General features: G+C 41.1%; 1 protein-coding gene across 1 annotated transcript in view; it reads left to right on the top strand.

Moving 5' to 3' along the window:
* Window positions 1-15,038, top strand: part of LOC126191902 (pre-mRNA-processing-splicing factor 8) — a 116,707-nt gene extending 101,669 nt beyond the window's left edge. The window contains exons 37-39 of the mRNA XM_049932562.1: window positions 422-750; window positions 959-1,113; window positions 14,077-15,038. Coding sequence (XP_049788519.1) covers window positions 422-750; window positions 959-1,113; window positions 14,077-14,231 — 639 coding nt within the window. The 3' untranslated portion in view covers window positions 14,232-15,038. The remainder of the gene's footprint in view (window positions 1-421; window positions 751-958; window positions 1,114-14,076) is intronic.
* The last annotated feature ends 10,573 nt before the right edge of the window (window positions 15,039-25,611 follow it).

Genomic DNA, 25,611 nt, shown 5'->3' with positions numbered 1-25,611 from the left:
CTCTTTTTTTTTTTTTTTCTGCGGTTCGGCGTCTATGTTAACTGGCTGGATAAGCCAGTCCAAAGGTCAGAGGCAATGGTATACTACCTCCAACAAGTACATGTGTAGCACTGTAGTGTTCAAAATAGTCTTCAGATTGATGACAACTATACTTCCTAAGTCAAATAATATAGTATTATGGAGATGCTATGTCTTTCTTCATGTGTTCATTTTTCAATGGATTAGGGACAAATGTGTTAAGCAATGAAATTAAATTTTGTTGTTGATGTAAGTAACACATCATGAAAGGAGAAAGTTTTGAATATTATGAAACTCTGATAAAGTTTCTTATTTATGTTAATCTGTCCCTATGATTGAAATTGTATCAGACTTGCATAATCCAGCATGTATATAACAAATTTTACCTTTATTTGTATTTCAGATTGCTGGATATCTGTATGGAATTAGTCCTCCAGATAACCCACAGGTGAAAGAGATTCGCTGCATTGTTATGCCGCCGCAGTGGGGTACTCACCAGACAGTTCATCTTCCAAATATGTTACCACAGCATCAGTACTTGAAGGAGATGGAGCCTTTGGGATGGATACATACTCAACCTAATGAATTGCCACAGCTGTCACCACAAGATATAACAACACATGCCAAGGTTATGGCAGATAATACCTCATGGGATGGAGAGAAAACTATCATAATAACTTGCAGTTTCACACCTGGCTCTTGTTCCCTAACTGCATATAAACTGACACCAAGGTACTTCATGTTGACATAGTGAACTCTCTGTAAAGTCTTAATTGCTATTGTTGCAAAACATGAAAATTTGTATTCTTACTCTGCTAGGTACATTTCAACATTAACTTAGACCTTCAAATTTGAGGACTGTGATACCTTTTCATTAGCATTTATTTTTCCTTTTCTTTTTTCTCCTATGATTAATTAGTATGTGATACTTTACTTCCAGTGGTTATGAGTGGGGTCGCTTGAACACAGATAAAGGTAATAATCCGAAAGGGTACTTACCAAGCCACTATGAGAAAGTTCAAATGCTGTTGTCAGATCGCTTTCTGGGATTCTTTATGGTCCCCACACAGGGATCTTGGAACTACAATTTCATGGGTGAGTAGAGACATATGTAGTGATTGCTTGCAGTTATTACTTGTTTCTAAGAGTTATTGCCTTTTCTTCACAAAAAGACAGAATGGGTATCACTCTCCATAAATGAAAAATCAGTGAATGATCTATTGCGTATCTCATTTTGTCTTCAGCTAATTCATGAACAACAGTGAGCATTTGTATTAAAGATCCTTTTGGTTGCTAAAGCTGGGGTGAAAGCTGGGGTGTGGTGAGTGCTTCCAAGTATCTGCAACTAGAAGCAGCTCTGGGCATGCTTCATGTAAATGCCATGCAATATTGGTTGAATGCTGTTGGTCACACAGAATAAGATGTGGATCCAAAATTTTCAGGGTTAAATTTAAGATGTGCTATGTGCTGATGGGATGCTTGGCTGTTACTTTGGAAGGTTTGGGAATACTTACTGCATCTCTGTTGTTTCAGTTTGCTCAGGTTTGTTGGATTCTGTCTGAGTCTGCCTCTGTTTCCATAGATGCGAGTGTGACTTCATTGGATTATAGCACACAAACTAACACCACTCCAACAGAATATGCGTACAGTTAGCAAAAAGACACTCCCAAGGACACTCCCAAGAATGAAAGTGCTTAAGAAATCAACCAACATGTAGCAGAACTAGAATCTTATCACAGAATGTTGTTCTTATATTAAAGCAGGAAGATGGTACATTCGAAACAGTCTCACTTTTTACACTGACTAGCCAGAGAAACTGGTACACCTCCTAATATCGTTATAGGGTGTCCGTGAGCATGCAGAAGTACCACAGCATGACATGGCATGGACTTGACTAATGTCTGAAGTAGTGCTGGAGGGAACTGACAGCATGAATCCTGCAGGGCTGTCCATGAACTTGTAAGAATGCGAGGAGGTGGAGATCTCTTCTGAACAGCCCATTGCAAGCCATCCCTGATATGTTCAGTAATGTTCATGTCTGGGGAGTTTGGTGGCAAGCAGAATGTCCTGTTGGAATTGCCCAAGTCTGTCAGAATGTACAATGGACATGAATGGATGCAGGTGATCAGACAGCATGCTTACGTATGTGTCACCTGTCAGAGTCATATCTAGAAGTATCCGGGGTACCATATCACTCCACCTGCACACGCCCTCACCATTACAGAGCTTCCACCTGCTTGAACAGTCCCCTGCTGACATGCAGGGTCTATGGATTCATGAGGTCGTCTCCATAACCATCCCGTCCATTCCCTTGATACAATTTAAAATGAGACTCGTCCAATGAGGCAACATGTTTCCATTCATCAGCAGTCCAGTGTCAGTGTTGATGGACCCAGGTGAGGTGTAAAGCTTTTTGTCATGCAGTCATCAAGGGAAACAAGTGGGCCTTCGGCTTTGAAAGCCCATATCAATGATTTGTTGCTGATGGTCCAGCATTGAAATCTGCAGCAGTTTCCAGAAGGGTTGCACTTTTGTCACATTGAACAATTCTCTTCAGTCGTTGTTGGTCCCTTTCTTGCAGGATCTTTTACCGTGCCACATCGATTTCGGGGATTTGATGTTTTACAGGATTCCTGATACTCGCGGTACACCCGTGAAAAGGTCATACGGGAAAATCCTCACGTCTTCACTACCTCGGAGATGCTGTGTCCCATCACTCATGCACCAGCTATAACACCATGTTCAGACTCACTTAATTCTTGATAACCTGCCATTGTAGCAGCAATAACCAATCTAACAACTGCACCAGACACTTATTGTCTTGTATAGGTATTGCCGACTGTAGTACCATATTCCCTGTTTACATATCTCCGTATTTGAAAATGCATGCCTATACCAGTTTCTTTGGTGCTTCAGTGTGTATTCCAAAGCTTTGGAAATTATAGCAGGAACCATTAGCCTTTTAAACATTAAAATGGTTTATCCAGCACGACAATGAAATACTAGGTATGTACTCTTTGGGAAAAATAATCAGAAACACTGCTCATTTTATTTGTACTAACTACACCCAGCCACGTGTTGCTGCGGCCCAGTCCAGCAAACACTGTATATAAGTACATACAAAGTGGTCAGAAACAGTCTGAGCAGGTTTTAAGGGTGTTGCAGGGCAGGTTGTGCCAAGGAATAGGTTTTAAGAGTGTTGCAGGACAGGTTGTGCCCTAAAACAAAAAGCAGTCTCCTACATTATCATCTGCACCGTGAGGAAAACTTGATACTAATTTATCGAGTAGTTCGCTTGAATTTGCATGCACAATAGCCTGATGGGCTAACTTATGCTAATTAACTCAGAAATGGCAAAAGCTATTGAATTTTTTTTCTTAACAGTTATTTCTCAGCACAACTTATCCTGCAACACCCTTACACAAGCTATTAAGACTGTTACTGATGTGTGTGTGTGTGTGTGTGTGTGTGTGTGTGTGTGTGTGTGTGTGTGTGTGTGCGCGCGCGCACGCACGTCCGAAAGAACAGGCACCATATCCATATAACTATATAGTTCTGGCAACATTGGCCATGACCTCCTCCTCCTGTGTGGACGCACACACATTCCCCGAACTGTTACGGGACTTGATAAGAATGTCTTCCACGAGTAATGAGTGTGTTGGGGTGGGACACTATGAATGTAGTGTGCGGACATAGAAGGTGAGAATGTGGGTGTCGTGGGAGGCTTGCGTGAGATTGTCCTTGCAGTTGCACTATCCTCAGTGGCTCAGATGGATAGAGCGTCTGCCATGTAAGCAGGAGATCCTGGGTTCGAGTCCCGGTCGGGACACACACACACACACACACACACACACACACACACACACACACACACACACACACATATATATATATATATATATATATATATGATGTGACTTACCGAACGAAAGCGCTGGCAGGTCAATAGACACACACACAAAATTCAAGCTTTCGCAACAAACTGTTGCCTCATCAGGAAAGAGGGAAGGAGAGGGAAAGACGAAAGGATGTGGGTTTTAAGGGAGAGGGTAAGGAGTCATTCCAATCCCGGGAGCGGAAAGACTTACCTTAGGGGGAAAAAAGGACGGGTATACACTCGCGCGCACACACACATATCCATCCACACATATACAGACACAAGCAGACATCTCACAAGCAGACATATTTAAAGACAAAGGATATGTGTGTGTGTGCGAGTGTATACCCGTCCTTTTTTCCCCCTAAGGTAAGTCTTTCCGCTCCCGGGATTGGAATGACTCCTTACCCTCTCCCTTAAAACCCACATCCTTTCGTCTTTCCCTCTCCTTCCCTCTTTCCTGATGAGGCAACAGTTTGTTGCGAAAGCTTGAATTTTGTGTGTGTGTTTGTGTTTGTTTGTGTGTCTATCGACCTGCCAGCGCTTTCGTTCGGTAAGTCACATTATCTTTGTTTTTACATATATTTTTCCCACGTGGAATGTTTCCCTCTATTATATATATATACCCTCCACCTCAAAAAACTATCCAATCTCCTGGTTTCCCACCTCCGGAAAGGCAACTCACTCACCCTTCACAACCTTTCCAACAAACCTCACCCTCCTCTCATTGCACACAAACCCAGTCTCTCCCATCTACTCAATCTCCCACTTCCAGCCCCACTCCCTCCAAAACCTCAAAATTCCAATCAACACAATCTGGAACCACAACACCCTAATTCAGTAGTTAACCTTTCCTCCAAACCTCTCTCCCAATCCGAAACCTCTGTCCTATCCAAAGGCCTCACCTTCAGCCCCACTCCCAGATTCAACCAAACAGCCCTCGTCAAAGATTTACTGTCCTACACTCGTACTCTCTGCTGGAAGTATCACTTTGCCACGAAGAAAAATGATCCTAACCCCACTCCTAATGATCCAACTCCCCAAGACACTATCCAAATTGAACCCTGCCTGGAACAGTTTCGTCCTCCGTCACAGCGGGACCCACCTCCTCTTCCTCAAAATCACCCTCTCCAAACCTTCCAGGAATTTCTGACTTCCAGCCTTGCCTCTCAATCCTTCTTAAAAAACCTTAATCCTACTCCCAGCATCACCACTGCTGAAGCCCAAGCTATCCGTGATCTGAAGGCTGACCGATCCATCGTCATTCTTCCGGCGGACAAGGGTTCCACGACCGTGGTACTTGATCGTTGGGAGTATGTGGCTGAGGGGCTGCGTCAGCTTTCAGACAACACCACATACAAAGTTTACCAAGGTAATCCCATTCCTGATGTCCAGGCGGAGCTTCAAGGAATACTCAGAACCTTAGGCCTCCTACAAAACCTTTCACCTGAATCCATCAACCTCCTGACGCCACCGACACCCCGCACCCCTACCTTCTACCTTCTTCCCAAAATTCATAAACCCAACCATCCCGGCCGCCCCATTGTAGCTGGTTACCAAGCCCCCACAGAGTGTATCTCTGCCTGCGTAGATCAACACCTTCAACCCATTACATGTAGTCTCCCATCCTTCATCAAAGACACCAACCACTTTCTCGAACGCCTGGAATCCTTACCCAATCTGTTACCCCCGGAAACCATCCTTGTAACCATTGATGCCACTTCCTTATACACAAATATTCCACACGTCCAGGGCCTCGCTGCGATGGAGCACTTCCTTTCACGCCGATCACCTGCCACCCTACCTAAAACCTCTTTCCTCATTACCTTAGCCAGCTTCATCCTGACCCATAACTTCTTCACTTTTGAAGGCCAGACATACCAACAATTAAAGGGAACAGCCATGGGTACCAGGATGGCCCCTCGTACGCCAACCTATTCATGGGTCACTTAGAGGAAGCCTTCTTGGTTACCCAGGCCTGCCAACCCAAAGTTTGGTACAGATTTATTGATGACATCTTCATGATCTGGACTCACAGTGAAGAAGAACTCCAGAATTTCCTCTCCAACCTCAACTCCTTTGGTTCCATCAGATTCACCTGGTCCTACTCCAAATCCCACGCCACTTTCCTTGACGTTGACCTCCATCTGTCCAATGGCCAGCTTCACATGTCCGTCCACATCAAACCCACCAACAAGCAACAGTACCTGCATTATGACAGCTGCCACCCATTCCACATCAAACGGTCCCTTCCCTACAGCCTAGGTGTTCGTGGCAAACGAATCTGCTCCAGCCCGGAATCCCTGAACCATTACACCAACAACCTGACAACAGCTTTCGCATCCCGTAACTACCCTCCCGACCTGGTACAGAAGCAAATAACCAGAGCCACTTCCTCATCCCCTCAAACCCAGAACCGCCCACAGAAGAACCACAAAAGTGCCCCACTTGTGACAGGATACTTTCCGGGACTGGACCAGACTCTAAATGTGGCTCTCCAGCAGGGATACGACTTCCTCAAATCCTGCCCTGAAATGAGATCCATCCTTCATGAAATCCTCCCCACTCCACCAAGAGTGTCTTTCCGCCGTCCACCTAACCTTCGCAACCTGTTAGTCCCGGAAGGTGTACACGATCAAAGGCAGAGCCGCGTGTGAAAGCACCCATGTGATTTACCAACTGACCTGCCTACACTGTGATGCATTCTATGTGGGAATGACCAGCAACAAACTGTCCATTTGCATGAATGGACACAGGCAGACAGTGTTTGTTGGTAATGAGGATCACCCTGTGGCTAAACATGCCTTGGTGCACGACCAGCACATTTTGGCACAGTGTTACACCGTCCGGGTTATCTAGATACTTTCCACTAACACCAACCTGTCAGAACTCCGGAGATGGGAACTTGCTCTTCAATATATCCTCTCTTCCCATTACCCACCAGGCCTCAATCTCCGCTAATTTCAAGTTGCCGCCACACATATCTCACCTGTCATTCAACATCATCTTTGCCTCTTCACTTCCGCCTCGACTGACATCTCTGCCCAAACTCTTTGTCTTTAAATATGTCTGCTTGTGTCTGTATATGTGTGGATGGATATGTGTGTGTGTGCGAGTGTACAGGTATACCCGTCCTTTTTTCCCCTTAAGGTAAGTCTTTCCGCTCCCGGGATTGGAATGACTCCTTACCCTCTCCCTTAAAACCCACATCCTTTCGTCTTTCCCTCTCCTTCCCTCTTTCCTGATGAGGCAACAGTTTGTTGCAAAAGCTTGAATTTTGTGTGTGTGTTTGTTTGTGTGTCTGTCGACCTGCCAGCACTTTCATTTGGTAAGCCACTCATTTGGTAAGTCACATCATCTTTGTTTTTAGATATATTTTTCCTACGTGGAATGTTTCCCTCTATAAAACAGAGATGATGTGACTTACCAAATGAAAGTGCTGGCAGGTCGAACAAACACAAACATACACACAAAATTCAAGCTTTCGCAACAAACTGTTGCCTCATCAGGAAAGAGGGAAGGAGAGGGAAAGACGAAAGGATGTGGGTTTTAAGGGAGAGGGTAAGGAGTCATTCCAATCCCGGGAGCGGAAAGACTTACCTTAGGCGGAAAAAAGGACGGGTATACACTCGCGCACACACACACACACATCCATCTACACATATACAGACACAAGCAGACATATTTAAAGACCGTATTACGGTAAAAAGGGGAAGGTGAATACAAAGTGAGACTACTGGTAAAAACAGAAAGAGAAAATAAGACGACAGGAAAGATTTCGAAATGCAACAGCGACAATAACAAACGTAATTGTTTAAATATGTCTGCTTGTGTCTGTATATGTGTGGATGGATGTGTGTGTGTGTGTGTGTGTGTGTGTGTGTGTGTGTGTGCGCGCGAGTGTATACCCGTCCTTTTTTCCCCCTAAGGTAAGTCTTTACGCTCCCGGGATTGGAATGACTCCTTACCCTCTCCCTTAAAACCCACATCCTTTCGTCTTTCCCTCTCCTTCCCTCTTTCCTGATGAGGCAACAGTTTGTTGCGAAAGCTTGAATTTTGTGTGTATGTTTGTGTTTGTTTGTGTGTCTGTCGACCTGCCAGCACTTTCGTTTGGTAAGTCACATCATCTTTGTTTTTAGATACATTTTTCCTATGTGGAATGTTTCCCTCTATTATAATCATATATATATAATGAAAGTGCTGGCAGGTCGACAGACACACAAACATACACACAAAATTCAGTGGCTAGAAAAAAACCGGACTAGTACTGGTGAAACAATAAAACGAATGCTATAAGGCTGAAAGTCGCGTGGCCTGTCACGTGACTCTCGCTCCGCCTACTGCTCGAGTTTCATCTGCCTCCTGCACTCAGTCTGCCCGTGGCATCTGTTTTAAGTAGTTGACGTTTTGTCTGTGCGTCGGAAAATGTTGAGTGTACAGAAAGAACAGCGTGTTAACATCAAATTTTGTTTCAAACTAGGAAAATCTGCAAGTGAAACGTTTGTAATGTTACAACAAGTGTACGGCGATGATTGTTTATCGCGAACACAAGTGTTTGAGTGGTTTAAACGATTTAAAGATGGCCGCGAAGACACCAGTGATGACACTCGCACTGGCAGACCATTGTATATGGACCCCGGGACACGTTGGGATTGCGGGAAACGAACACGTCGACAAGTTAGCTAAAGAAGCTACCCGCAAACTGCCGTTGGAGATCGGCCTCCCGGCCACTGATCTCCGATCGGTGTTACGCCGTCGGGTCTTTGGAATGTGGGCAGACGAATGGCGCACTCTGTCTGTACCCAACAAGCTGCGGCGTGTAAAGGAGACCACGACCGTGTGGGGTTCCTCCATGCGGGCCTCTCGCAGGGATTCTGTTATTCTCTGTAGGCTCCGCATTGGTCACTCCTGGCTGACGCATGGTCATCTGCTGCGTCGAGAGGACCCCCCTCGTTGTCGTTGTGGTGCAACCATGACGGTGGCCCATCTGTTGTTGGAATGTCGTCTTTTAACCGCTCTCAGGCGTGCTTTTAATCTCCAGGGTGATTTATCGTCTCTTTTAGGTGACAATGTCTCTATGGCAGATCGGGTTTTAAGTTTTATTCGCGCAAGCGGCTTTTATAGGTCCATTTAATTTTATTATATCACCCTCTTTTGTGCTGTATCTTTTACTTTTTGTGTTGTAATTCGACTCCACCCTAATCTTTTAGGCTGGAGGTTTTAACGTGTTGCAGAGTGGCTGGCTCATCCTATTATTTTCGTGATCAGCCAGCCACAGTCCTCTGCTGTGCAGTTTTAATTCCTTCTGCCTTTCTTCTCTGCGTTGTTTTTGTTGCTGTGCTCCGTTTTCCATGTTTCTTTATTATTGACCTTGGGGATTTTCTTCCCCTGGCATTTTATTTTGTGCTTAGAATGAATAATGGATGGTTTCCCTGTGCTCTGTGTGTTTATGAAACAAGGGACCGATGACCTCTGCAGTTTGGTCCCTTTCATCCTCAAACCAACCAACCAACCAACCAGCAGACCATTGTCAGCAAAAACTGATGCAAACATTGAAAAAATCGGTAAACTTGTTCGACAAGATCGCCGTTTAACAATCAGAGCAGTGTCTGAGTTAACAGGAGTTGACAAAGAAAGTGTTAGGCAGATTCTTCATGAAAGTTTCAACATGAACAAAGTGTGTTCAAAAATGGTTCCAAAGTGTCTCACAATTGAACAGAAGGAACGCCGAAGAATGATTTGTTCTGACATCCTGGAAAACATTGAAAGTGATCCCACCTTCTTACAAAATGTTATTACTTGCGATGAATCGTGGTTTTTTACTTACAATCCCGAAACTAAACGCCAATCGATGCATTGGAAAACTCCTGGTTCTCCACGACAAAAAAAAGCACGAATGTCAAAATCGAAATTCAAGGCAGTGATGATTGTTTTTTTTTTTTTTTTTACATCAAAGGGATTGTGCACATTGATTGGGTACCAGAGGGACAAACAGTGAATCAGCATTACTACATTAGCGTCCTGGCTACCCTACGTGAGCGAGTACGAAGAAAACGGAACGATTTGTGGAGAAAAAAGTCCTGGATCCTTCACCAAGACAATGCCCCAGCTCACAGTGCGTTGTCAGTGAAGACGTTTTTGGCAAAACACAACATTCCCATCTTAGATCATCCACCCTACTCACCTGATTTGGGCCCCTGTGACTTTTTTCTTTTCCCTAAAGTCAAGTCAGCTTTGAAAGGAACTAGATTTGAGACTGTTGAAGCAGTAAAAGAAAAAGCGACGGAAGTAATGTATGGACTTACCGAAAATGATCTGCAGCATTGCTATGAACAGTGGAAAATTCGTATGGAGCGGTGTAGAGACCGAGGAGGAGAGTACATTGAAGGAGATAACATGAAATTGTAAATAATTGTACATAAATGTTTTTTCCAGCATCAGTCCGGTTTTTTTCTAGCTGCAACATTCCACGTAGGAAAAATATATCTAAAAACAAAGATGATGTGACTTACCAAATGAAAGTCCTGGCAGGTCGACAGACACGCAAACAAACACAAACATACACACAAAATTCAAGCTTTCGCAACAAACTGTTGCCTCATCAGGAAAGAGGGAAGGAGAGGGAAAGACGAAAGGATGTGAGTTTTAAGGGAGAGGGTAAGGAGTCATTCCAATCCCGGGAGCGGAAAGACTTACCTTAGGGGGGAAAAAGGACGGGTATACACTCGCGCACACACACACACACACACATATCCATCCACACATATACAGACACAAGCAGACACATTTAAAGACAATTAAATGTGTCTGCTTGTGTCTGTATATGTGGATGGATATGTGTGTGTGTGCGAGTGTATACCCGTCCTTTTTTCCCCCCTAAAGTAAGTCTTTCCGCTCCCGGGATTGGAATGATTCCTTACCCTCTCCCTTAAAACCCACATCCTTTCGTCTTTCCCTCTCCTTCCCTCTTTCCTGATGAGGCAACAGTTTGTTGCGAAAACTTGAATTTTGTGTGTATGTTTGTGTTTGTTTGTGTGTCTGTCGACCTGCCAGGACTTTCATTTGGTAAGTCACTATATACATACCTGTCAGCAGCTGAAGGTATTAATATAATTGTAATTTCGTTCTAGACAACTGCATGTCATCAATGGTGCCTGTGTTCTTTCGGACATGTCCGAGTATATAATTCTCTGACCATCCTGTGTACCCTGTGCTCTTCGCCAATGGAGGACGTCTCCCTCCTAACACCTGCCCACGAATGGGATTGCCGGTTGGCATGGATCTCACTTCCCTCCATCTCCACTCACTGGGCTGCATCCCATGTCTTTCCTCTCATACCCCCTCCCAGCACCAGATGGTGCCTAGACTCCAGATTAGGACTGATATATTCCAGGGTCCTAAGGTCTCTGTTGCTCCTATGGTTTACTGGCATCTTGTATGTGCCATCTTTGCAGAGTTCCCGGGTGCCGCCATGTTTTACAGTGGTGGTTCTAAGACTATTGATAAGGTGCGATACGCTTTCACATCTCCTACTGGCTTCGAGCATTATGTAGTATGTTCACAGCAGAGCTTCTAGCCATTCACAGGGCCCTCCTTTTTTTTTCCTCAGGCCTTTCTCCACAGTGTTTTCATTTGTTCAGATTCCACGAGCAGCCTTCAGGCTATCGATCAATGCTACTCTCGTCACCCTTTGATCTCTGCTGTCCATGGTCTCTCTGCCCTTGAGCATGCTACCTGTTCAGTCTTCTGTCTCTGGGTCCCAAGTCATGTGGGCATCCCAGGGAATGAATTGGCTGACCGTTTGACCAGAGAAGCAGATACTTACCCCCTTTTCCTTTCACGATTCCAGCTGTGGATATGCGGATCTACGTCAAATCTCTCTTTGCCCAATAGTGGAATGCCATCTGGAGCACTACTGCTCATAATAATAAACTCTGCACAATCAAGGAGTCTACTGCAGTTTGACACCCGTCTTTCCGCTCCTCTCAGAAGTCCAATGTTTTATGTCATTTATGCATTGGTCATACCCGGCTCACCTGTTGTTTCCTCCTACATAACAACCCACCTCCACAATGTGGTTTTGGAGCCAGACTGACAATATCTCGCATATTGGTGGAATGTCCCCTTCTTTTGGCCCTTCATGTTAAGTATAGTCTTCCCAATTCCTTAAATTTAATATTAGCAGACAATCCAAGGATGGTTGACCTGGTTCTCGGTTTCCTCTGTGAAAAGTGGCTGTTATAAGGTTCTCCTTTAGTCTTGGAGCAGGGGCAGGTTGGTTGTGGTTAGGACTTCTTTTGCAGTCTTCTCGGTCTGTGACCCCATGACTGCCCCCCTTTTTTTCAGTTTTTAGATTTGGTCTCACCTTTTATGCTTTTACTGTGTGTGTTTAATGTTCATTAGTTTATGATTTGACTCCCCTGACTGGGTCTGTCCACTTTTAGCAGACCCTCTTTCTTCTGTAACTCCCTTTGGAATTGCAGGACTGATGACCTCACAGTTTGGTTCCATACCCCTCTCAATTAATCATTCAACCCAAGCCATCACAGAGCTGTTCACCTTTTCCATAAACATAGGCCTAGTTACAGGTTTTTCTTCACTCCTTTCCACACAGAAACATGTACAAAATTTCATGCAGATGATATAGTTCGGTGGTTTTAAAAGTTTATCGTGATTCAGCGTCTTTAATGCAACTGTCTGTGAGGCAAGATTTTGAAGTTGACATTTATTTATTTATTTTTTAATATCATAGATTGTTCAAGAACCAACGTATGTTTTTTCGTAGACTTTGTCAATCTGATTAATGATGACAAGCTTTCTGGTTTCATAAGCATAACATGTTTACTTTTCACTTCCACTTTATTTTGAGAGGTGCTTTAATGAGAAAATGTTCTCTCAGCAATATGCAGCACTACTGTAATTGTGATATAGAACAGCACCAATCGCAATAACACTTTAAAACACCACTTTTTAATCGCTGTAAACAACTGGTGCACAACAGAAGCTGTCTGACAGATGACTGAAACAATTTTTGGCTTTACATGACTTAAAATTGTGGACCAGTACTGAGTACGACCGAATTCTGCCAAACACATCTGAAATATGTAATATGTATCTAACAATGTTGGATTATTGAAGGTATCAGACAGTTGGATACCAGACTAACAGACATTCACTGAATAAAGGTGTCATGTACTGTGAATTGCTTCCTGGGAATGTGCCAAAAACTGCTGCTATTTATTACCAACTACTCAGATGCCAAGCAACCACAATTTAAAAATTAAGGAAAAAACTGTATCGACTTCTGATTAAAAATGGTAATACACGTTAATATGTTAGAATATGATAGCAGCTCCTCCTCTCTCTCTCTCTCTCTCTCTCTCTCTCTCTCTCTCTCCCTCTCCCTCTCCTCCCTCTTCCCCCCTCCCTCTTCCCCCCTCCCTCTTCCCCCCTCCCTCTTCCCCCCTCCCTCTCTCCCCCCTCCCTTTTTTTTTTAACCACTCATTTAGTGTTGCAAGAGATGTGTGGATAAGGAAGGAGAATATATTACTTATTATTTCCTGTGTGATGTTCATAAAAAATAATTTATTATACAAGCAAAGAGAACTTTTCCATTTAGTAAAACTTCTTACAGCTACATCATCGCTCTAAATTTAACTATTTTCTCCTTCATTTTAATTTTTTTCTATAAAACTTTGGTCCTACATTTTATTATTATTGTTTTTTTTTTTTTTTTTTTTTTCCTTCAGAGTATCACTTCAGACTGCATTTCAAGAATTATTCATTCTCATGTCATTGAATTGTGTATACTTTTCTTTTACAGATAATGTAAGCATTCAGCCTTCATAATCATGTGAAATGAAATGATCCATTTGTGCAGTCTTTGTACATTATCTTCACCTGCCTCTATACATTATGATACATAGATGTTAAACAACGAAGTACCTTAATTGATTACATTATTTATGATATCACAAGACGTACTCGGTAGTCACTGTTGTTGATTCACAAATTCTTATCCATTGAACATAAAGCCAAACTAACATGCAAAGAATGTGTATGATATGGATTCACTAACTATTTACACTTGACGTTAATAAATTTACTCTGCCACAACTTCAAAAGACTCATTTCACTCAAATCTACGTTCTCTAAAAGCTATGTTTGGTTCTCGCTTTCAGGTGTTCGCCATGATCCCAACATGAAATATGAACTGCAGTTATGCAATCCGAAAGAATTTTACCACGAGGTGCACCGACCGGCTCATTTCCTCAATTTTTCCTCTCTTGAAGATGGGGACGGTGTTGGTGCAGATCGTGAGGATGTTTATGCTTAAATAATTTCAGTAACTGACAAATGTATATAGTGTAAATAAGACACTGTTGTGTGCACTTCAGAGAGCTCAAGATGTACATATATATAATCGTGTGCTATAACATATTTTTTGTAAGAACACGGCTTCCTCCCAGAAGTATGTCATTTCATAAATACTGGGTGGATGGAGTTTTTTCAACTCTCCAGTTTTTATTTCTTTTCCTTTCATAAATACTTGTTAATGCTTACTGCAAGCAAAATATTTTCTGTAATTACAGACAGGCAGAAGTCCTATATTTAGATTTTTATAATTTTTAAACGAGACGAAGTCAGTTACGGTTTCTCTGGGTAAGAGATATGCATGTGGCAATTGAATGAACCTAACTCTCAGTGGTAACTAAGTAAATTCTACTGGAATGAAAATAATAAGAATTAAATAATAGCCTGTCAATTCCTGCTACTGAGGGGAGAATTGTAAGAGATGTTACAGTGTGAACATGGAGTGGCATGTAATGTTTTCGAAACATTTGTGGTATTTGTGTACACATGCATGTGTCAGAAAAATCTGTTACTAATTGTGTTCACACATTCACTACTGCCATGTAGAAAACTGTGTGTGTGTGTGTGTGTGTGTGTGTGTGTGTGTGTGTTAATAATTTGACTGGCTCCTGTGGTAGTCAGTTTGTCAGGAAAATTAAAATATTGTTACGTGTTGTGTTATTATCAGACTTTTTACACTTTACGGTATAGCGTAATTAAACATATTGTCTCTGATGTATTACTGTGCCCTTTGTAAATTATAAAATAAACAGTGTACCTGAAGGTTTAATTTTTGTGTTTTTATTGTTCCCAAACAAATTTTAGCTTGTTTTATTCGGACAGTGATAGAGATCTTTGTAACATTAATTGTTTTATTGCTGTTGGCACATAATCAGTTTACAGGGAAACGAATATTTTGTCCATAAGGGGTGGCATTATGAGCGCCGCTTTTGATAAATACTAGCAAATAAAAATTTCTGAGTCAGTCATGTGTTTATTTTGCCACAATGCATTTTGATGGTTCGTGCAATCATCTTCAGGTGGGGAAATTGTTTATTTACAGGGCTAATGTTGTTGAAGAGTACAGACGTAATGTGCAGTGGAGAGGGCATACATCGGACAGCAATATTTACCACTCTACTATCCCTAAAAAGACGCAAAATAAGCTGCCCTTAGTCTGCTACTATGGAGGGACATCTGTTCTCTTCACCAACAACAGATATGTAAATAAACAATTCTCCACCTGAAGAGGATGGTGTGAACCATTCAAACATGTAGAGGCCAAATAAACAAGTGGCTGATGCAGAAACTGTTTGTTGTATCTACAGTCATTCCTTCACTGACTGTCAAAGTAGATAGGCAGCAGTGTAGAAATCTTTGTTTTGAGTTGCTATGACAACACTATAACCAGCCATTTTGATTGATAAAATTGTTTCACTTGTCATTTATTTTTTAATTTTCTACTGTAATTGAGAAACTTTACCTGAATGCATCATTATCTCAGATGTATGACTTGGTTTCACAGAAATTCTCATGCCTTTATATAATTTGTCCTTACTCAGATTTTTTTAAATAAAATGTAGGTGACATCCTTCTGGCAAATAGTATTCCCGAAAACTATATTATGCATGTGTCTTGGATGTAACATTGTCAGAAAGAATTTTATTAAGTGCTTTTTATTGGTAGACTATTTTGTTACCTGTTGCTCCTCTTAAGATGATGGCTAGTGAAGTGGAATGGGTGATTGACATGGTAGGGGAGTCAATAGCAATAAGAAAATTGTGATTGTCATAATCCTGCTTATATGTTAAAGTTACACAATTAGTGAGAGGAGTGAAGCTAACCATTTATCATAGTTGAGTGACTGACAGGTTCATTAACAAGACTGAAACATGGTGTATACAACCCGGGACAACCGGGAGATCCAGGAAAGCCCGGAAATTTTTTTTAATCCGGGAGAAAACTGGGAATTTTTTAGATTTCAGAATTTTTTTAGTTTTCAGTTAAATTTTTGTTAGTTTTCAGTTAAATTTTTGTTATTTTGAGTGGTAAGAAATAATACTCCAACAAAGGATATTACTGTATCCTTCTACTGCAGAATAATACTGCTATAATAAAACATGAACGATAGGAAAAAACTAAAATAAAACTTAAGTTGCAAAGGAAATGCACCATGTACAACAACAAAACACAGTGCTCATACAAGCATCTGCCAGCAGCAAAATGTGTCAAAGGCTTTAGGAAGACTATGCAATGCTTCATAAGAGAGAATTGCCTCCGATGAGCGTGACATCACAACTGTTTACATTAGAACCGTGCGAGCGGACCCATGCGCATGTGCAGTTGAGTCGCACATTTATAGTACCTTCTGCCACTTATGGCTACAAAAGTGAGGCTGTCTGCTGTATAAGCAGTAGCAGCAAGCTGCTACCCAAAAAAAAGTTACTGGCACGCGCAAGCTGCCATATTCACTGCGAGCGAACCAGGGTATCTGCCCCAGGCGGCAATTTCAGTCAAGCATTAATTGCCTTGCAGAACAATGAAGTTATTTTTGTCGGTTTGCTAAAGAAATGTGGTTTTTATTAATCTTTTCCGCTGAGGCAGTCAATTTATTTGTAACAAAGTGTTTAATTCCACACTATTGTCTAGTTTCAACTGTTCTCTGCATTTCAAAAGAGCATGTTTTCATCTTCTAGCGAGTATGGCATTATGCCATAATAAAGAACCAAAAATGAAATGATACGTACTGGTACTCCAAGAAAATTTACAACCGAATTTGAACATATGAATGTGCACCTTAAATCGAATTATTCGTTTTAGTATGGTTCATGAAATTCTGATGCTCTTTGAATATCCTCTGATGTCTTGTTTCTTTTATGACATAATGTAAGATCTTTCAATGTTTTACATGTACGAACATACGGGCTTCCTGCGTGATCTTAGCTGCGAAAGTGCGGTGACGCCTATTATCTGACGCTCTCTGGCAACTGCTGAAACGAACCTCTTTCTGACAGGTTGCGGGAAAATATTGCAAATGATTGATCGAAAAGCATTACTTTCTAAGTAAATTTCCTTACATTTAAAAATCAACTCTTTGAGGAGGATCATTTAGAAATTATTTCGAGCGCAGAAGATGAGACATTTATGTTGTTATTAAAAATTTTACTGGCACATATATGTGATGTATCTTAAAGTGTAACATATGCAAAGATGATCAACATTATATGTGAAAGTTTAGCTTCTCTTGCAGCTTATTAATCGTTGATACCAATATTATGTGTGAAAGCTTTGCTTTTCTTGTAGCAACACTGTGGCATTTATTTTTGGAGCATGTGCACATGTTCCTGACATTGCAGCTTAATCAATGTGTGGCATAGAGTGGTCAGCAGAATTATGTGAAAAGTTTGGAAGAGGGAGGGTCAATGAAATTCGTGTCTTGATATATAAGTGAACAGTCTCTTTCTCAGTTTGATTTCCGTAGTTAATACTTAAGAGAAGTCTGTAAGCTAAATCAGGCACCTTATGCTGCTCAACTTTGTGTCATCTTCTTAAGATTTTGTCTTGATCAAATCATAATACACTGTTGTGGAACTTAACATCATTTTCTAGTGAAGCCATACTCCTGGCTAGTATCGTGCCTGAACTGAAGGAGACTGGGGTAATTGCCATGAGAACAGCATTGAGTTCTGAATGTGAATTCACCTATTTCAGCAATCATGAAGACCTAAAATCATTATTATTCACTAATGAGCCAAAACATAATGACCACCTGCTTAATAGTATGTTGGTCCACCTTCGGAATGAAGTACAGCAGTGAAATTGCTGTGCACATGTTTGACAAGTTCTTTGCAACTTTCCAGAGGTATGTGGCACCAGAAGTGTATTAACAGGTTGTGCAATTCATGTAAATTATAAGCCAGTGGTTTATGGGCATGGAGCTGGTGCCAGTTGTGTTCTACCAGGTTCATAACAGGTGAACTTGGTGACAGACAGTCACCATGAATTCGCTATTGTGTTCCTCAAACCACTGTAGCTTATCGCCTGCTCATGGCTTCACCATCCTTCCATCCTAGATGCTCACAACAGTAGCACGTGAACAGCTGACCGCATCACAATTCCCAAGATGGTCATTCCTGGGCACTGAGCAAGAAAAATCTGCCCTTTGTGGCTTGGATGGTTATCGCACTGGAAGATGCCATCTCCACAAGGGAAGACAGCAATTACAAAGGCATGCAGGTGTGCTAGTGCGTGTGATTACTACTACTGCTCCATGGAAGCCCAGGTGAATGTCACCACATAGCATAATACTGCCCCTACCACGGCGTGGTGCATGTTTGAAGCTGCCAGTCATCTGAATGACTGTGTATCTGGACATAATTAACAATCTGGTGTAACAATAACTGATTTGTTTGCATTAATCCATGGTCTAATCTCAATGATCCTATGCCTACTGCAGTCATAATTGATGAAATTGTTGGGGTGGTATGAGAAAACACATGGGTTGTCTGCTGTGGAGACGCACTTTCAACAATGTGCACTGAACAGTATGCTCTGAAACACTAGTGCCTGCTACAGCGCTGTACTGTATCGTAAAATGTACCACAGATCATGGCCTATCTGGCTTTACATAGCAAGCAAGCCCCCGACATCCATATTCTTTGATGAGATGTGGACATCCAGCAGCTTGTCGCCTACTCATGGCTTCACCACCCTTCCATCACTTGCATAGATGCTCACAACAGTAGCACGTGAACAGCTGAGCGTGTCACAGTGTCCAAGATGATCATTCCTGGGCACTGAGCGAGAAAAATCTGCCCTTTGTTAAAGTTGCTTATGTTAGTCGATTTCCTCATTTGTGGCCCATGCCATTGCTTGAATGGTTTCCCATTCATTTGTGACCTGCTTGTGTACATTCCATACATCATGAGCCCAAAGAGATACCAGGCAGCATTTAATCTGTTGGTGGGTGGTGATCATAATGTTTATTCTACAATATTTCCTTGAGGCAATTGCTTGACATCATTGGTTGGTGGCTATTTGTTACTGCTGTTTAGTAGCAACTCGACAATGTCGAGCAGTTCCGTTGAAATATTGTGGGTTTCCCAAAACGCGATCCAGTGGCAGACCTGAAAGTTATTACATATCTACCAAGAAAGCTGGGAGAATTACATCTAAAGTGCTGTTAACGAAGACTGTGTAATTAGTGATGGGACAGCAGGCTGATTTTGACAAGTCATTTGCTTTTTTCATTTGGTCAGTTCTTTCAGTCGAATGAAATTAATTTGTGGGCCCATGTCAGCTATGTAAATTTTTTTCATTCACTCTCGGGTCTTGAGTTTCACTTACATACTTTTTCAGCCTTTATGGTTACACTTGAACCATAACTAGGGTGGACAACATATAAGAAGCAAATAGTGTATACTTCAAGGTGAGGTGAATAAAATGCATTAGTTTGTCGGGAAAAAAGTCTTTTATGTGATCAGGAACTCTCAGCAGATCATTACTGGATGCTGTAGGAGCTGCGAACACCAACAGGTGGGCTGAGAGCCACTTCATTTGAGATTGCTACTTATATTAACCCCCCTTCGCTGCTAGATCTCCTCCGCCTCGAGCAACTTGTGCGCAGAACAAGAGTGCAGTCGGTCTCCAGGTCTGCCAGGAGAGCAGATGAACACCGGAGGTACTAAGTGCCTGCTGTTAACAGGCAGTTGTAGCCAGTGGACCATAAGCATCACCTCTCCACGGCTCCTACTGCCACGGGTGGAAACGCAGGTGATGTGACATGTATCTTGTCACACCCAGTGATCCAGACAGGTGTGAGCATGGTGTCACTGTTTACAGTAACAGATTAACTGTGAAACAAGATACGAATGTAAATAGCACTTCATCACCGTGGAATACTAATACTTTGCAAAGGTTGTAAAATGGAAACTTGTTTGTGTGCACGATTATGATTTGTATGTACGTAGCTGCTAACAGAATTTTATGATTTACCTTCCATACAAATAAATCGCGGAATAAAGAATTTAAGGGTTGCATTCAAATGGTTCTCAATGCTCATTATCACACCTTTTCATAAAATGGAATGTAAATGGCCACTAAAACTTGCTAATGTTCCTTTCTTCTTCATGTGCGCTTAGGGAACTTTCATGCTCAGCTTCGTAGCTAAGTTACATGTGACTTGCATCTAGAACTGCTTAATCCACAGTAATATATTAATGTTTTAAATGATGAAAAGAAGAACTAGTCTACTTAGTATGTAAGGAAATGAACATGTGTAATTTTTGTTTTAAATTTGGTGTACCCCTGCTGTGCACTACTACTGTAGTTCAACTAATGAAAGTACTACAGACTGGTTTCATTTAGAAAAATGAATGGATAATTCAGCCAACCAAAACATTAAAGAGTGATTGCAGTTGAAAGAGCAAATACATATTTCAACCGATACATAGAACTGCAACTGAGATAGTATATTGTTTTCCAACCACTGACTGAATCAGTTGTTTCCATTTACTTGTTCCCATCACTACAGATAATGTTGGCTGAAGCTACAAGTAATGTGCTCAACCATTAAGAAAGGGTGTTGGTGAAGATTTGCAGTACACCTTAATTTCATTCTTCAGACCAAAGATCCATATCATCTCTTGATAGTGTATATAGGAAAATGCCTTGTCACACTCTTATTCCACTGTAACATTTGTTAATACTAACCGATAAACATCTGTAGCAAAACTAACAGGAGAAATTTGAATTTGTCACTACTGTACATGTATAGACAACACTAAATGTGCACAGAAACAAATGTGACTTGTTCAGTTGGAGTTTCACATTGTGAAACTTTCATAGTGTCCTGTGTACACTCAGGATCTTGTATTCAAGAATGCTGAGAAGGCTTGTGTATGGTTGTCAGTAGTTAACTCTAGTTTTCTGGGAATGGAAATAATTTTGTTAGTGCTACACTGGGAGAACTCTCACTGTTTTGCTGTACATATGACAAGTCAGATTTTTCTTGCTTATCATGATTCCACGCAGGTAAATTTTTGAGGCACTTTGGCTAAAACAAAGTAAGTTCCTTTTGCAGCAGAAAACTGATATTATACAGTGGTAGTTATTACACTGATAACCGCATCAATAATCTTTGTTTTTTAAAAACTTTGGTAACCCCCATCATTCTTAGTGCGAAACTGTCCCAAAAAAAGAGGAAAGTGAAAATACACTATCCATATGATGGTACACACGAGCAATTTTATTTCTGAAACTCAGAGCAGAGTTTAGTATTATGGCCAAATTTGGTTTGTAACTAGCAATTGACAGATGTAAGACAAGAGGAGAGGAATCTACACTCTCTTTTACAATATGATGATAAACCTGAAAGTAATGGCTGTTCATGTAGTAATGTAATGCGGTGGTTGGTTGTGAACTTAGATGTAGCATGTGACAAGTGTTGCATGTTTGATTTTGTCTGTGCATCAACTGAAATTTGTCGTAATGGCTATTTGTTAGCCACACATGGACATCTGAAAAACTCACCATTCCTGTGATACCTGTTTATGTGGTGGTTGTTTCCAGTTAGCAGTCCATCACAACCTACACTATAATCCTATTTTCTCTATGCGGAGTTGAGAGAATAATGTCTTCATATTAAGACACATTACATATCTTGTGTATCAAATTGACTAAGTGTATTCAGTTAATTAAGAGTTGCATGGTTAACAATATTCTGGTTTATGTGACTATGTATACTCATTTTGCGAAGTCCGCAACTCATGGTCTAGTGGCTAGCGTTGCTGCCTCTGGATCACGGGGTCCCGGGTTCGATTCTTGGCTGAATTGGGGATTTTCTCTGCACGGGGTCTGGGCGTTTGTGTTGTCCTCATCATCATCATTCATGTCAGTGGTTAGATTGGACTGTGTAAAAATTGGGACTTTGTAAGGGTGTTGATGGTTGCACAGTTGAGCGCCCCACAAACCAAATATCATCATCATTATTATTTTGTGAAAGTTCTGTGGTCAAATGTTTGGTATATCTGTGTAACTTAGTCATGTATTTGCAGACACATTTTATATTCAATAAAATTTGTCTAGGCATGTGACTGAATTGTTGGGTTGTTTTATAGACCAATGTTGTGGGACTATGTTGCGTGTAGCTTTTATCAAGCTGGTGAAAATGCAGACACAAACTCAACAAAAAATTTCATGATCAAAAAGAGAACATCATTTCCTACCTATGTTTTCTAGTTCTACAAATACATATCACACAAGGAAACTTCATATTAAAATATTTCATCTTGTAATACGGCTATTAGCTGTTGGGGTGGTGCAATTTTAGAACAAATAGCTGCTAAATATGTATGCAATTTGAGTATTTGTAGTGGTAATGATGTCTATTAGTAGTGCAGAGTTCATTGGAATAGTTTACTGAACAACAATAAGTTAAAATTTGGAGTGGTACTAGATAAAACTTTAACTGTGGTAAAAGCTAGATTGAGGGGAAAATTTGTTAAATAATAGAGGAAAGTTGTGGCGAACATAATCTGTTCATTTCACTTGAGTTTGGTTGGAAAAAATTAAAAAAATAGTTTTCAAAACAGAACGGTTACATGATCTAAATGGTAGATCCACTATTGACTCAGCCAACTGCAGAAAGAGTTAGCCTCCATAGTTTGGGCTTTCTGGGTATGGAAATATTGTAGGTAGCTAGGAATTATTACAAAAGGTTACTTTGTTTACTTTAAACCATGTGAAAGATTGGATGGATGGATAAATGTGGAAGCACTGGACAAAGGTTGTTGCCATGAATACATCTGAGAAGGAAGGAGTGGAAGGACAGATCACTGTTCAAACATCTACAAAGTTTTCAGAAATGATGTTCAAAATTAGATGCTTTATTTGATCAAAAAATTACAAATGGTTCCCCGGTTTAAAAATGGCCAGGCAGAAATTAAAGACGAGCCTCATTGAGGACGTTTTTCGATGTGTACCAACGGCACTCATGTCAGGAACATAAATGAAATTGTGCAAGCCAATTGATGACTGACTGGTTGAGAGATTGCAGAAGAGTGTAAAATTTTGGTTGGATCATGTCGTAAATCCTAACGCTGCATCTTGGAATGCATCGCATTGCTGCCAAGTTCGTCCCATGGCTCATGAGTCAAGACCAGAAAAACCTTTGCCTCGCAATCTGTGAAGAGCTTTTAGATCGCACAAATAAGAACAAGATGTTGCTTAAGAGAATCATAACTGGTGATAAGACATGGGTCTATGATTTATGATGTTGAGACCAAGGTTCAATCTTCACAGTGGGTTGGGAAAGGTTCCCCAATACTAAAGAAAGTTTGTCAGATCAGGTCAGAGTCATGCTGATGGTTTTCTTTGAGTTTGAAGGATTAGTTTATCAATAATTCATGTCACAGGGATAAACTGGCAATTGATGATACTATAGGAACATGTTGCGACACCTGCGAGAAAATGTGAGAAGGAAACTTCCGACAATTCATGGCTCTTGCATAATGATAATGCACTGCACTTTCATCCCTGTTGGTGCATCACTATTGCACAAAAAACGAAATCGCTGTCTGCCTCATCCTCCGTACTCTCCAGGTGTGGCCCAAGTGGACTTTTTTTTTTTCTTCCAAAGTTGAAAACCACTTTAAAAATATAAAGATTTCCAACACTAGATGAGATAAAAGAAAATTCGTAAATGGCACTTCATGTGATCCTAAAAGAGGCATACCAAGATTACTTCCAGAAGTGAGAACAGTGTTAAGAGCAGTGTGTCAATTATGGAGCAGAGTATTTTGAAGGATACCATGCACAACAAGAAAAGGTAAGCATAGAAATATTTTGTGGACAAAGTTCCGGAATTTTTTGTACAGACCTTGTATTTAGTTACAATGACTGTGATATTATTTAAGAAAAATTTCTGTCTATTAAGCCCTCACTTAATACTGCAGTACAGGAGCAAGCTGAAAAGCTCCAAATCCATTCAGCAAGGTGAGTTATGAAGTAGTAACACATTACAGTTCATCTAGTTTGTGAGCTGATGTTAATTATAGGATTCAAGGATCTGGAAACAGGGGAGTCAAGTTGGGAAAAAAATTAAATAACTTCAAATGGGCTGTAGTACCATTATCAAAAGTGTGTCAGAAAAAGCAGAGACCAAATTATGAGAGGCACTGGGAAGTGATTTACAATTGCATTGTTTTATAGACACCACTGAAACTACAGATACCACCTCTTGTAGGACAACAGACTGATTATAGTACACCACGGACTGATTATAGTAAACCTTGTGGATGCTAAATGCCAGTTGTTAACAGTGTGTATAGTGAAAGGACAGTGCTTGTTTGTTGTAAGAGGCAGCTACGGACAAGATAGAAAGTGACTATAGTGGGAAAAGATGGACAGTATGGTTTTTGTGGAAGGAGTAGTCAAAACAAGAGATATTCATAAATGTTTAACTGTGGTGTGTGGTCAAGAATTCCTGCACAAATGATTATTTACATCTAGATTGCTGGATTTGCTAGTAGAAGGGAATCTGCATGCAAGAAGATGAGTATTGGTCGTTGGTCAACATCGCAGTCTCCACAGAACATTGAGGTCGTGTTTCAATTGATTATAGCCGATAGGTGCACGACTTTTGATGCAGAATTCAACAAAGATGATTGGGAAAGTGATTGAAAGGAGTGTTACTCCAGCATGACCCAACATCAGCAATGCCCCAACTGCAAAGTTGACATCACTAGGGTTCATTGTTGTGCCACATTCACCATGCTCACCAGGTCTTGTTCCAGCTGATTATGCTTTATTTGATAACATGAAGGATGTGCTGTGAGGTAAGAGTTCAGCAACATCAAATAACTGCAGGCTGCTGTCCACAAGTGGATGTGTGGTATCCCCAAACAATGGCTCCGTGGTGACATTGCCAAGCAGATGGCAGGGGTGTGTTGTCTGCTGGAGGGAGGGGGGGGGGGCAGAGGGAGTATATTGAGAGGTCACATGTACATAGACACATGTTCACTAATAAATAAGGTACAAAAAATTACTATGGAGGAACAGAGTAGGGAGGCAATTCAAGTGTGGTCTTTATTGTGAACAAGGGGAAAAGTATACCTTCCCAGTTTGAATGCAAAGTTGCCTCCATACTCTGTATACTGTATAATTTTACTGTCCAGTTAACATTTGAATTTATCTGCTGAAGCAACTATGCTCCTTCTAATTTGAATGAGATATGGCATATGTGAATATTAGCAGTGAAACTCTTTCTAAAAGCACTCGGAAAAGTAGGCTACATGTGCAGCAAAATCAGCTACAACATCTGGTTTCAGCTCCGTCTTATTGTAAACAAAGCCTAAAGTTCTTGA

This window comes from Schistocerca nitens, chromosome 1, assembly GCF_023898315.1.
Source record: "Schistocerca nitens isolate TAMUIC-IGC-003100 chromosome 1, iqSchNite1.1, whole genome shotgun sequence".
Classification (NCBI taxonomy): domain Eukaryota; kingdom Metazoa; phylum Arthropoda; class Insecta; order Orthoptera; family Acrididae; genus Schistocerca; species Schistocerca nitens.
Note: the sequence above shows the minus strand (reverse complement) of the source record. Positions and strands in the feature narration are given on the sequence as shown.